The 13,142-nt window shown below is 43.7% G+C and overlaps 1 protein-coding gene and 1 long non-coding RNA gene across 5 annotated transcripts in view; one reads left to right on the plus strand and one right to left on the minus strand.

Moving 5' to 3' along the window:
- Window positions 1–13,142, minus strand: part of LOC136572641 (uncharacterized) — a 72,891-nt gene that overhangs the window by 20,945 nt on the left and 38,804 nt on the right. The gene's annotated exons all lie outside the window — the stretch shown is intronic.
- Window positions 1–13,142, plus strand: part of SLC7A2 (solute carrier family 7 member 2) — a 110,460-nt gene that overhangs the window by 7,046 nt on the left and 90,272 nt on the right. Inside the window, exon 1 of one of the 4 annotated variants that reach the window (XM_066573395.1) lies at window positions 1,733–1,886. The exons of 1 other annotated variant lie outside the window; for it this stretch is intronic. Coding sequence is in view for 2 of the 3 variants with exons in the window: in XM_066573393.1 (XP_066429490.1) it covers window positions 8,771–8,788 (18 nt within the window). In the remaining variant the exon portion in view is untranslated. Of the gene's footprint in view, window positions 1–1,732; window positions 1,887–8,635; window positions 8,789–13,142 lie in introns of those variants that run through there. 2 more of the 4 variants (XM_066573393.1, XM_066573394.1) reach the window with 2 other exon arrangements.

Raw genomic sequence — 13,142 nt, forward strand, 5'->3', positions numbered from 1 at the left:
GAGACACTGCTGCCAAATTTCCGAAAATAGCGTTCCAACTGAGAGCTTTATTTATTAGCTATTTATGTTTATTTCTGGAATACAGAGGCTGCGTTATAAATGGTACATTGTATTATCACACACATACTATTCTATGACAAATATGGATTTGGACAATGTGCAGACATTACATTTTGGCGATTATTTTGTTATGTTTTATTTTCGCCTGGAGTGCATAGGAAAGAGGAGAAAGTGTCTACACAGGACGGGTACCTGCGAAAAATCTGCAGCGGGAAAAAACTACACCAAAGGGTGCCATTTTATGTCATGAATTTTGTTGTGTAAAAAAAGTCATATTATTGTGAATGCCATAATTTGTGACTTTTTACCCTTTTTTGGGTTTCTTTTGCCACTTTTCCAAAATGGTGAGAAATGTGGGCGGGGTTTAGTGGGAGAGGCGAGGACTCTCACAACTCAACAGATATATTAGAATTTCCATCAGAAATAGCTTTAAATTACAGTTCAAATCTATGCCAGCTCATAGATAATCATAGCTGGCATTAATATATAAATTAATGGTGCTTTTTCTCCAGTGCACTGCTTTTTAAGACTGCTGTACGATCGCCACTCTTGACTAAATTCTCCCTGTATCTGCAAAATTGACGAATAGAAAGGTGCTAATTTAATCTCAGACCAATAAATTATGCCATATTCCACTAGACGCTGTATTAAGGGGGTATTATCTCATAGAAATATGGGTTTTTTTGCAGAGCATACCTATGGCTCAGCAAATGGGAAGGTAGAAAAATGTATCTACAGCGCCACCTATTAGAAGGCAGTATTCCTGCAAGTCAATGTCAGACCTTTTAACAATGACTGAAAATATAAGCCAAAGCCAGAAGGAAAAGATAAGCATGCATGGATAGACTGTGCCATAGCATGCAATGGAAAGGCAATTTTTCCCGGCAACAAGCGGAAATCAATTGCGATTTTCCGCTTGCGGGTGGTGGTGGTGGGGAACGCAGCATGCTCTATTCCTAGGCGGATTCTGTGAGAACAGCTTTCACTGAAGTCAATGGAAGCCGTCTGACTTGCGTCCCCTCTGCAATCATCATTGCGGAAAGGTCTCAGCATCCGCGTCATCGCTTAGCGATGGCGCAGCATTATCTGTACTGCATAAGTGCAGGATCCCGCAGCGGAATCTGACCCGGTCAGGTGCAGGCAGCCTAAGTTTCATCACACCTTCTGGAGAAACTATCCCCCTTCCTGACCTATGGCTCCCCAGTATCCAGATGCCACAGTGTAGGCTTTGTGTTCTATTGCCTAATGCAGACTGCTTCAGCCACATGTGAATAATTTAGGAAAAAAGGAGATATTCAGGCCAATTAGATATAATGAGACGCTTAATAGGAATAATCATTTTCTTGCAATGGCTTTCCTATAGATTGCATGTAATAACAAAAACATGACTGCTACAATGTAATTGCATGGGATGTATCTCCTGACTTCCTCCCTATAGGAATGCAGTGGTCTCCAGCCCTGGAAGGCAGCATTGCTCTCCTGCTGTATAATGTGAGAACAGTTTGCTTCTTTCAGATCTAACTTTAAGTCCAATGAAATCCACATCTGCCAAGAGCCAAGCACACACAAGGCGGATCCCTGTGCAGCTCCTTGCCATTGGTGTGAGTGTGCTCAGTGAGTGAGTGCGCCTCCCTCTCCCCCACCTCCAGCTTTCCATGCTGCCTGTCAGACACCCGACACCCCTGTAGCTGTCTATGCTGTGTGCAGCCCCTGTGTAACGTGCTGCCTGGCTCCAGCCACACCAAGCTGCTAAATACAATCCCTGCAAGAACCCATAGACAGACAGAAGAGAAGACTATACTAAAAAAGAGGAGACCCTCTAAACTGTAAGTTCTCTTCTAACTTCCCCCTTATGACAGCTTAAAGGGCTCCTGGCATTGAAAGGGTGAAGGCCTTTTTTTGGGAGGTGTGTCCGCTGGGAAGGAGTTCCCTTACATATTTGGGATGAGTCCATGACTGCACTCACATGCACTATATACAGACTCTTGTCATTTCTGGGCTGCCACAGACAGCGAGGGGTCCTGTGCAAGAACACTATATGCCCCCTATGTCTGCGGTCGCTCATCACACTAAGGTCTCTTTAACAATTCACCAACAATTTGAAATTTATTAGCTCGCCCCTTCACATGGAAGAACTACATGGCAACATTCAGCTCTGCTACATTCTCCGCAGTGTGATATATGTATAATGCATGAGGTGATAAACTGATTCTAGTAGCAGTACAGAATTGGACATGAAGGACCCATCTGGTCTGTTCACAGCGCGCAATTTTTGCTTCTCTGAAACAATAGGTGATTGGCTTGCAGTTGTATTACGATTTTTATAAACCACTTTTTCCATGATTTCTTTGAATATTTACACAGACGTATCATTAAAACTCACTTTTTATGGTAGCAATGGGGATAAGACTTCTCCTTGTAAATGGGCCTGTATATATATACTGTAGTATGTATATATCAGTGCAGGACTGGTAGCCTAAAGGGGTCGTACCATAATTACACGTTATACCCTATCTAAAGGATAGGGGATATCTTGCTGATCAGCGATGGGTCTCACTGGTAAGACCCCTACCGATCCCATGAACAGGGGTTCCGTGCACCCAACCCCTCGCTGCAGGCTTACTGCAACCCCGCAGTGCTGAGAAAGTTGAATAGAACGCTGGTTGAGCAAGCACATTGCTGCTTCATTAATTTTCAATGGGATTGCAGAGATCGCCAAGTGGCAAGTGCTCGACTATTTCCGTCAGCCCCATTGAAATGAATGGAGTGCCAACTGTGCGTGCTCGGCCAGCGCTCCATACACTGTGATGTCCCTGTGGAGTCAGAAGCATCTCTGCAGTGGCAAGAAGAGGGGGACACAAGACCTCAGTTCTCACAATGGGTGCGGGTCTCAGCAGTGAGACCCCCACTGATCAGTTGCCCGGACCTCACCTTTGAGCCACACAATGTAGTTTCTGAGACTCAAACTTGTTTCTGGTCTCCGTAAATAAGCCTCATTATACCCAATTCTTCTCCTCGAGGCTTTTGCCCCAATGGTTTCTGAAGAACTGTTTGCCATATTTGGTTTTAGACTGGATACATATAATTGTACCTACTGTTCTATCTTTACCAAAGGGCACATTACTCCTGGAAGCAGGAAGTTTTGCCAAGTTTATAATGTATTAACTTCATTTATGTTCTTTTCAGCTGGTGTATCAGGTCATGAACATTGGGATAGATTTACTAATACTGGGGCATATTTATTATGTCCTGTATGCCAGTTTTCTAGCGTACTAAAGTCACAATTTGTTTTGGGCATTTACATCCGGCCTGCCACTTTTCCAAAAGTAGGTTGAGCCTAGCATCCAGGGGGCAGGACCACAATGACCATTACATTTAGTATAATGCGAGCCAGAAAATGGCATAAAAAATACCAGTAACCTACAGCAGCTCAGAGCCGGTGTAGGTTTCCATCTGGCGCACGGATGTGCCACCAGATGAGACAAATGTATCAAGAGGCAATGAATGAATGGCTGCGATTGGCCCATCGAGCGCCGGCTCTGATTGACTGAGCCACAGCGCTTGTGAACCAATCATAGCCAGGCCTTCCTGGAGGCGGGGATTTTGATCCTCCAATCCAGGAAGGGCTGGCAGAAGACTGAAGACGAGGCCCGGAGGTAAAGAGGAGACCTGCACCGGAGATGACAGTGCTTTCTTTTTGATTGCTTACTACAGAATCCTCGCATAGAATGCGGTATCGGTGTGATTTTCTCATGGCGATATCGTTCTCGCCCGTGTGAAGTTGGCCTTATTCTTATTTAAAATTAAAATATTTTTCGGTAACCAACATTCCAGTGAAGTTTGTTATACAGGGCGGGCCACAGAAAATTAGCCCGGCACCACACTCTTATGAAAGCTGTCTAAAAGAAAATTGGCCCTGGCTGCCCATAGCAACCAATCACTGCGCAGCTTTCATGTTACCTCACAGTATTGGAACTGAAAGCTGTGCTGTGATTGGTTGCTATGGGCAACAAAGACAGATTTTATTTTAGATAGCTTTCAGAACAGTGTGATGCTTGGATACTATTCCGTTGCACACCTTGTAGATGGTGATGAGAAGTGAGTGTGAGGCATAGCGTGTAGTTACATAATGTATCAACATGAGGGCAAGTCAACATGAATATATGCAGCGGTGCACTGTAGCTGAAACGGGGGCTGTTGGTGATGGTTCAGCGGGCGATGCAAGCGGTAGTCTCAGGGCCAGATGCCCGTTCAAGGTGGCTACCGTTTGCGCTTTCCTCCAACATGGCGGTGACTGACCACTACTCATTGTCTAGTATGGATAAGGATGTTAGTTGTCGTGATGCCAGTCCATAGCAAGGCCCGGACCCACTATGAACAAAGCTTTTAAGGGAAAAGGGGTTGTTGGGGGTTATAGCCCCTTCCCCTAGAGGGCGGTGTAGTACTCGGTGCAGTAAAGGTGGTCTGGGGTGAAAAGGGAGCTCCAGGAGTCAGCTTAATGGCTAAAACAATATAACTCACTTTTATTTTTCTATCGCTGTAGGCAGTTGGCATGCAGTATATCCTTTTTGGGAGCTCGAGGACGGGAGAAGTTCATCTTTCTTTCTTTAGTCAATAGTTTTCTTCTCTATTCAGAACTCTATATCTTTCTTCTTTAGTCTTTGTTCTCTCTCCTTCTTTATAAATATATGCCCCCTCTTCTTATGTTTTTCCTTTCTTAATAAAATCTTATTTCTATATCTTTCTTCTTAATTCTGCTTTTCTATATGTCTTGGGTATTCTGTCCATTCTCCTCTTAGACTACACCTTTCCTTATCACAGCACTATCTTCTCCTCTCTCCCTCCTGCTCTTACTTGCTCCTCTCTCTTTGGCTGGGTTTACACGGGGCGTACATCCCGCAGAATAACGGCATGGAAATACCGCAAGATTTCCCCATCAGAAATGCAGCTTTAAAACTCGCGCCATTCTGTGCAGGTTTTGAAGCGGCTTTGCCGCCTGCATCCGCCATGACCATCTCCATTGACATGTCAGCTTCAGCGCGACTTGGCCACAACGACTTCTCTGCAGTGTGCGGATGAGATTTTTTTTGCAAATCTCATCTACTTTGCTGCTTTACCCAGGATACAAAATTGCCGGCGGAATTTTCATGCAGAAAGTCTGCACGGAAATTCCGCCCATGTGAATCCGGCCTTCAACGGCTAACTCCCAACTGACCGTCCAAATACCAACCCATGCGGGACTTTCCTTCTTCTTACTCTCACTCCACTGTCGGTCAATCAATGGGGAACAGGGCAGTTGTCAGTTATCATTAACCTGTGTTTCTCCAATTGACAAAACCCTAACATTGTTAATATACTTATTTAAAGATACATACACACATAAAATCCTAACCACATTACACATTATGCAGTGCCCACTGCGAATCGCTACATACATACCGCATTAGATAAAGATAAAGAATCATGACCTATATGTCTTTTATATTGGGATTAAGGTTTTATAAATTTAAAATAATCCTTGTTTTAATAAGGACCTAATGGTGACTAGAGCCTTTCCTAAAAGGGATTAGGCAAAGTATAGTCTACTGAACCTGGACTGAGGCATTTCACTTTTTCTTCTTTTCTTTCATTCTATTCTTCTTTTCTTCTTCTATACATTCTTTCCATAAGAGCTCTCTAGGCTTCTTTCTCATTTTCACCTTCCTCCCTATTCCCAGCTCCCCGTTTCTCCCCTTCTCCTCACCCTCTCTGTATCCCTTGACCTTTTAGGGTTCCCTTTCTCAAGGGACGGCCCTGTATAGGTTGCAAGGGCATTAAATGTTTATTAGTTTATAGAAGTATGGTTATATGTTATTGATTTCTCCCCTTTGCTCGGCTCCCATGGCTGGCCTGTTTAGGCTGGTTGGTAGAGCCATACGATGGGAGTTCTGCGTAGACGTGACCTAACCACTTAAAAGTACTATCTACCAATTTTCCTTCATTTATTTTTTTCTTTTGTTTTATATGTTCGCTACTAAACTGGATACATGAAAGTAACTTTACTCTACTGTAAATATTGAGAGAGAGAGAGAGAGAGAGAGAGAGAGAGAGAGAGAGAACACGAACCCAGAAAAAAAAAAAAGCTCGGCACCCGGCGTCCCACATACAAAAATGCTCGAGTCTCCCATTGTAGTCAATGGGGTTCGTTACTCGAGTAGAGCTCTTGAATTTTACGAAAAACTTGACTCGAATAACGCGGACCCGAGCATTTGGGTGCTCGCTCATCTCTAATCTAGGCACATCGATTATCCAGCCATTCCCCCTTGTCTATGCTCCAGGGCAGCTTCTCACACAGCATATTCACTGCAGGTGTTTCACAAAGGAAAACCCACAGCAAACAAACAATAAATCCTCAGTGGCAAAATTCGCACCTGAATGGCGCGGACTACTCAGACGTTTTTGGTGCAGATCTGCTGCAGATTTCAACCTCTGTAATTTGAAGGGTTGAAATCCGTAGCATAAATAGTCTTGCTGCGGACACATGGCTTGTACTGTAAATGCAGAATATCCCCTGCGGATATTGCACAGCATCTCCAGACGCCCTTAGGGTACCTTGACATGCAGCGAATGTGCTGCCGGCTATCCACAGTGAATAACCCACAGCAAATATGTTGGAAAACCACACTGACCAAATCTGCACCTAAGGCCGCTTCCACACGGGTGACAGCGATATAGCTGCTACAAAATTGCTGCTATGTACACAATGTGATTTTTTTAGCGTCAGTCATACTTTTTTCTGGGGGAAATATAGCTTCGTGTCACTGCTACCTGGGATTTTATAGCGAGAAAGATAATAGGACTTTCTAATTTTTTTTTTTTTTAAAAATCGCATTGCAACTTCGTGTTATGCGCTAAACAAAGAGGCTCCATAGAGAAACACGGTCTACCAAAAAAAAAATCGCAAATCATGGCTGTATAGAGCATCTCACAATGTAGCAGCCTACAAAACATCGCTTGTGTGGAAGAACACTTAGGAAAGCCTGGGCTGTCGCATCACTACAAAATCGCGCGAGAAAATCACCCGTGTGGAACCGGCCTGAAGGGTGCGGATTTAGCAGAGGTTTTTGTAGCAAATGTTCTGCGGACTTTAACTCTTCTTGAAATCTGCAGTATAAAGAGGCATCCTGCAGTTTAGCGTCGCAGCGTTTAAAAAAACCAAAAAACGCTGTGGAGCCTTTATGGAAAATGTCTGCTTCATGTGCAGGAGATTTTAGAAATCGCTTCCGCATGGCTTCTCCGGTTAATGCTGTGGAAATACTGCACCATTTATGCTGTGCCTGAAGCCGCCTTTATAGTGCAGGTGTTCCTACCCAGGTAGAGTGTATGGCTTGCAGATAATAGCATTCTGCTTGTTGGAAAAACTTCAGATTGTTAGAGAGTTAGGACAAAAATGATCTACCGTATATACTCGAGTATTAGCCGACCCGAGTATAAGCCGAGTCAATAAGTTTTACCACAAAAAACTGGTAAAACTTATGGACTTGGGTATAAGCCTAGCTATACTCGAGTATATACTAGGTAAAGAAAAAATGCAATACTAACCTCCCAGCTGACGTCTGTTTCCCCGTCGCAATGCTCTCCCCAGCGGTGCAGTAAGCTGCTTGAGACTTCTCCCCGTTGTCATCTCCCTGTGTCAATTTTAAATTCCCCCGCAGTCAGCGCTGTGTAACTGAGCACTGTGATTGGATCGAGCGTCAGCCAATCACAGCTGGCACTCAATAATCCAATCACAGTCATTTAGTGATGTCATTTACTGAATGGCTATGAATGATCGAGCACCGCCTGTGATTGGGTGGCGCTCGATCCAATCACAGAGCTTAGTTACAGAGCGCTGACGGCAGGGGAATTCAAAACCGAGCCAGGGAGATGACAGCGGGGAGAATTCTCAAGCAGCTTGCAGCACTGCCGGGGAAACCATCGCATCGGGGACACAGACACTAGCTGGGAGGTGAGTATTGTGGGTTTTTTTTCTACTTCACTCGAGTATAAGCTGACGGATTAAAGAAATATTTTAGCATAGCCTTGGATGGCAATATTAAGTGCATTGATGGTGGAAGAATGCCCACAGATCCTGATAAGGTATTTTGGAGTCAGGTAAACTGTGTAAGAAAAAATGCTAAAAAACATCACTATATAGATCTGAACTAGACTTTTATTCATAGTTCTCTCATCATATTGCTTAATAGGTGACACTCGATCACCTGGTAGGGAGATCCTCTCCACGTCTGTGAAAGAGATTTTGGCTCAAAGTTCAAGTAATGGCACCGAGGGTCTAATTACTGTGTAACTGTCACTAAAACCAACCATGAAATGTTTGCCGGTGCAAACCTGTTGTGTAGATGATCTCTTTTGACTACTTTGACGTCTCTAACAGGGAACATTATGGACAGCCCTTTCTGGTAATAAGTGAGAGGTTAAAGATAGCAGGCCAGCCCCCTAGGCCTTAGGACTTTCCTGGTCGGGTCAGCGCTAACCAGTTTTAAAGTTTGCTGATCATCAAGTGTGCTCTACAATGGACAAGTTATCATATCAGCGACTGCAGAGATAGAAGCAAGAGTGCTTTCCATCTACATTCTTCTACCTTCCTTCTCACAACTTCTCCTTAGTGTACATACAAGGACTTGATGGATAAGGAGGTAATACAGGAGGTCGGTTGATGTAGAGTTCATAAATGGCCATACTTCCTAAGGTAAGCCTGGTAAAGACAATGGGGGGCTAATTGACGTAGACCAGCGTTTAATACATTTGTTTCATCTGGTGGCACTTCTATGTACCAGATGAAAACCTAAGCCAGTTACGACTTGGAGTAGGCTTTTGCTATAATCTACGTAAATGGCCAAAAAGTTATAGTTTTTGCACTTGTGCCAAAACTGTGACCTTTGAATTCCAGCATTCTGGCATCCAGAACGTAATAAATGTTCTCAGACAATATTACACTGGTAGGTTTTTTTCTAAGGCAATATAGAAAATTCTAACTCAGTTCTTAGTGACCAAGTTGTACATACTGTGCTCAGTGCCTGGTGATGTGTAATTGGTGACCAAAGGTTATACAGATAGCTCAATGACTTGTGGCCAATCCTTGATGAAGATGGACATAAATACCACAGTATTACACATAGCAGCCCATAAGCTCAGGAGGGCCCACTTCTAATCCTAAGGAGTATCAGAGAGGAGGGGAAGTTAATGATCACTGTGGATTGTATGCAGAATGAGGGTGACTACCCACTACAGTTTTTTTTTCACTGTGAAATTCGCAGCTTTTTTTTCCTGCAGGAGTCTATGGGACTTGTAATGTTAAAATCGCGCAAAATCGTGATTTCACGGTAAATTGCGATTTTGCGCGATCGTGATTTTAACATTACAAGTCCCATAGATCCCTGCAGAAAAAAAATGCTGCGAATTTCGCAGTGAAAAAAAACTGTAGTGGGTAGTCACCCTAAGGAGGCAAGAGGTATTGAAATACTCAATGGAATGCAGAGCACTGAAATACCACAGAAGTCACAAAAAGTGGAGGCAGTGAAGTCCATAATAACCATCATCCTCCTCTTTCCTGAACTAACTTATTGCTGATAGGGGCCATCCTGGAATTCAGCTCCATTTCAACTTTTGCTGGGCATGATCGTTACTTGTTAAGCCATCTGCTTAGAAAGCTCCCCTCTGAGCCTCTTGCACAGATTAAGCACAAAGTCCCAAACGAAAATATGCAGCATACTACTGGGAAAATTTCGCCCAGCATGTTAGAAGCTGGACCGTCAGGCACCAGTTGGATCCGGCATGTACCAGATCTGATGGTTCCAATATTTTTGTTGTTTGGCTCCAAGGATAGAGGCAAACAATGGAAATCAACCTGGGAGCCATTGGCACATGTGTGAATGTAACCTTACAACCCTGCAGTACTATATCTGGAAGATATGAATTCCCTGCAACCTTATTTGAAAAGAATTCCTCAGCTAGCATTTTAATACTAAACTCCTACTTAGAATAAACCTATAGGTAAAACTTAACTTGTCTGCAGGGCATTGTTCTGCTAGCTACTGGTCGTGGACTTAAAGGGGTTGTCCCGCGCCGAAACGGGTTTTTTTTTTTTTCAACCCCCCCCCCGTTCGGCGCGAGACAACCCCGATGCAGGGACGTACAGACAGCTTACCGGAGCGCTTACCTTGATCCCCGCGCTCCGGTGACTTCTATACTTACCTGTGAAGATGGCCGCCGGGAACCTCTTGCTTCGTGGACCGCAGCTCTTCTGTGCGGTCCACTGCCGATTCCAGCCTCCTGATTGGCTGGAATCGGCACGTGACGGGGCGGAGCTACACGGAGCCGCTCTCTGTCACGAGCGGCTCCATAGAAGAACACAGAAGACCCGGACTGCGCAAGCGCGGCTAATTTGGCCATCGGAGGCCAAAAATTAGTCGGCTCCATGGAGACGAGGACGCTAACAACGGAGCAGGTAAGTATAAAACTTTTTATAACTTCTGTATGGCTCATAATTAATGCACAATGTATATTACAAAGTGCATTATTATGGCCATACAGAAGTGTATAGACCCACTTGCTGCCTCGGGACAACCCCTTTAAGAAGTGACAGAAGAATACTATAACATATTGCTAGACATCAGATGCACAGGGTTATCACAAAAGGAGCAGATTTGGGGATTACAAACTACAAAAGAAAGGTACACAATCCGCACATCACTGGAGAGAGGAAGGTTCAAAGTTTTTTATGACTTATCAGTAAGTTCCATTTTCTGTCACACCACCCCTAATACGCTCCACATTTTCATGAGACATGCATTGGGGATTTTTCTGTTTGCATATGCAACCAAGTTCAACAAATTTTTTTGGCACGCATTAATTTGCTTGTGACAAGACGGAATTCACGTTGCACTTGAATTATGTATTCACACGTAGAAAACTCAAGTACACAAAGATTCGGTGGTTTTTGGAAACAACAAGAAACAGCGCTGTGATCTGGCAGAAAATGGAACTTACTGGTAGGTCATAAAAAACTTTGAAACTTCCTCTTTTCAGTGATGTGTGGATCGTGTACCTGTTTTTTGTAGTTTGTTTGAAATTAAATGGCAATATCTGCTCCTTCTCTTTTAATAACCCTGTATTATCTTAAACCTTTGAAATCCAATTTTGGATTCAGGGTTTCCTAGGGGGCTTTCTCTTTTTGCCATTACACAATGGCGCCATCTGCTGGCTAGAGCCAGTACTGTGGTATAGGCTATACTGGAGAGGCCCCCGACAACAGAGCGGCCAGTAATCTACAGTAAGAATACCCGGCCAGACGTCTTCCAACATCAGAGCTGTACAGCCTTCAATCAGAATGTCTATAGACGTCAGACAGTGGATTGGAAAGGGTTAAAGCTCCTTTTGTACCACATTCACACTTTGTATCACATCACTATAGAAAATAACCAATAATGAAAATGTAGAGGCATAGTCTATATTTATATGAAATTGACCAAAATGCATGCAGTGTAGGGGCTCTTTTGCTTGTAGATGGCCAGTAGTGGTATTTCACAGCTATTGCAGGGGCATTTCAGTTGCCGTTTGCTATCAGTACAACAATCTCTCAATGATTTATAATAAATGAATATTAGGCGTTGTAAATGGAATGAAAAGGGCGTTGTTGAAGTTGCTTCTAGCTGGAAAATGTTTAGGTCAAGTTAGGTCACCCAATTTTATGTAGACTAAAGAATACAGAGCAGAAGATTTCTATCAAAAGCCTATCTTTATACCATGATTTTGGGCATTAACTTTGTCCTTTTATAGCAAATTATGCATAAAATCAAGATCCAGGCAAATGTGTTAGTACCACTAGTCAAAATAAAAATAGATATTCTAGGGAGTGACTCATCAGTAAAAGGATTTATTGTTTGAATCAAGCTTTTGTGTTAAATATATTCTTGGTGATTTTTCATCATCCATGTCACTATGTATGTTTTACGAGAAGATATTAATTAGAGATGAACAAACCTTACCTGTAGGAGAAGGAGGAGAAGACAAAGATCTCCTCTTCCCTCTACTTCTCCCTCTTCTAGAGGAAGAAGCAGGAGGAGGAGGAAGAAAGAGAAAGTAGCTCAGCAATTAGCACTGTTGCCTTGCAGTGCTGAAGTCCTAGGTTCAAATCTAACCAAAGACAACATCTGCATGGAGTTTGTATGTTCTCTTTTGTTTCTTGAAAATGCATGGTCGCTCAGTAGTTAGCACTCTTGCCTTGCAGCGATGGAGTACTCCGTTTTGGGGGGGATCTGCTGTGTGATTCTAACTTTTTTGCAGCAATGCTCTGCTAGATTAATCAGTATATTCTTTTTGCTTTTTACATGCTTAACTTTTCTCCTCCATCTGTTTCGAGTATCCCTTTTTACTATGGTATTATTGTATCTTGATGCCACTGGAAGCTGGGGGTTTGACAGGGCTTCCATGGAGGAACACCCCTGTCACACCACTAGCTCCTGATTGGTGCAAGCATACAAGGTCCTGGAAGGTCCTAGGATGCATTTTTGTGAGCCACCGGTAAATGGCCAAGCACTCCCTGTGATTGGGTGAGTGCTGTGACCAATCACAGGTAGCACTCAGCTGTCATTCAATGAGTGGCTGAGAGCTGCCTGTGATTGGCTGAGTGCTCAGCCAATAAGATACAACCCTTTCAGCAGGCGGGGATTTTAAATCCCCGCCTGCTGAAAGAGCTTCAGAGCAGTGCAGGGAGAAGACAGGTTAGACGCGTCTGAGCCTGGCAGATGAGGAGAGGTGAGTATAATTTTGTTTTTTAATTTTAACACATTCTAGGGATGCTTTTCAGGGAAGGGCTTGTATTTAAAGTCCTTCCCTGAAAATCCCTGCAGGGCTTGCAGCAGCTCATTGCTTTCAAGGGGACTGCAGAAGTGCTGGTCCCATTGAAAGCAATGGCTGAACATCGTGATCCTCTGCCACAGCTGTCACAGCTGTGACAGCTGTAGCAAGGGATTCTTTACTCCCCACAGGGATGAAGAATTCCTCTGCCATAGCTGTGACAGCTGTGGCAGGGGATTCTTTAT

Source organism: Eleutherodactylus coqui, chromosome 7 (genome assembly GCF_035609145.1).
Source record: "Eleutherodactylus coqui strain aEleCoq1 chromosome 7, aEleCoq1.hap1, whole genome shotgun sequence".
In the NCBI taxonomy this organism is placed as follows: domain Eukaryota; kingdom Metazoa; phylum Chordata; class Amphibia; order Anura; family Eleutherodactylidae; genus Eleutherodactylus; species Eleutherodactylus coqui.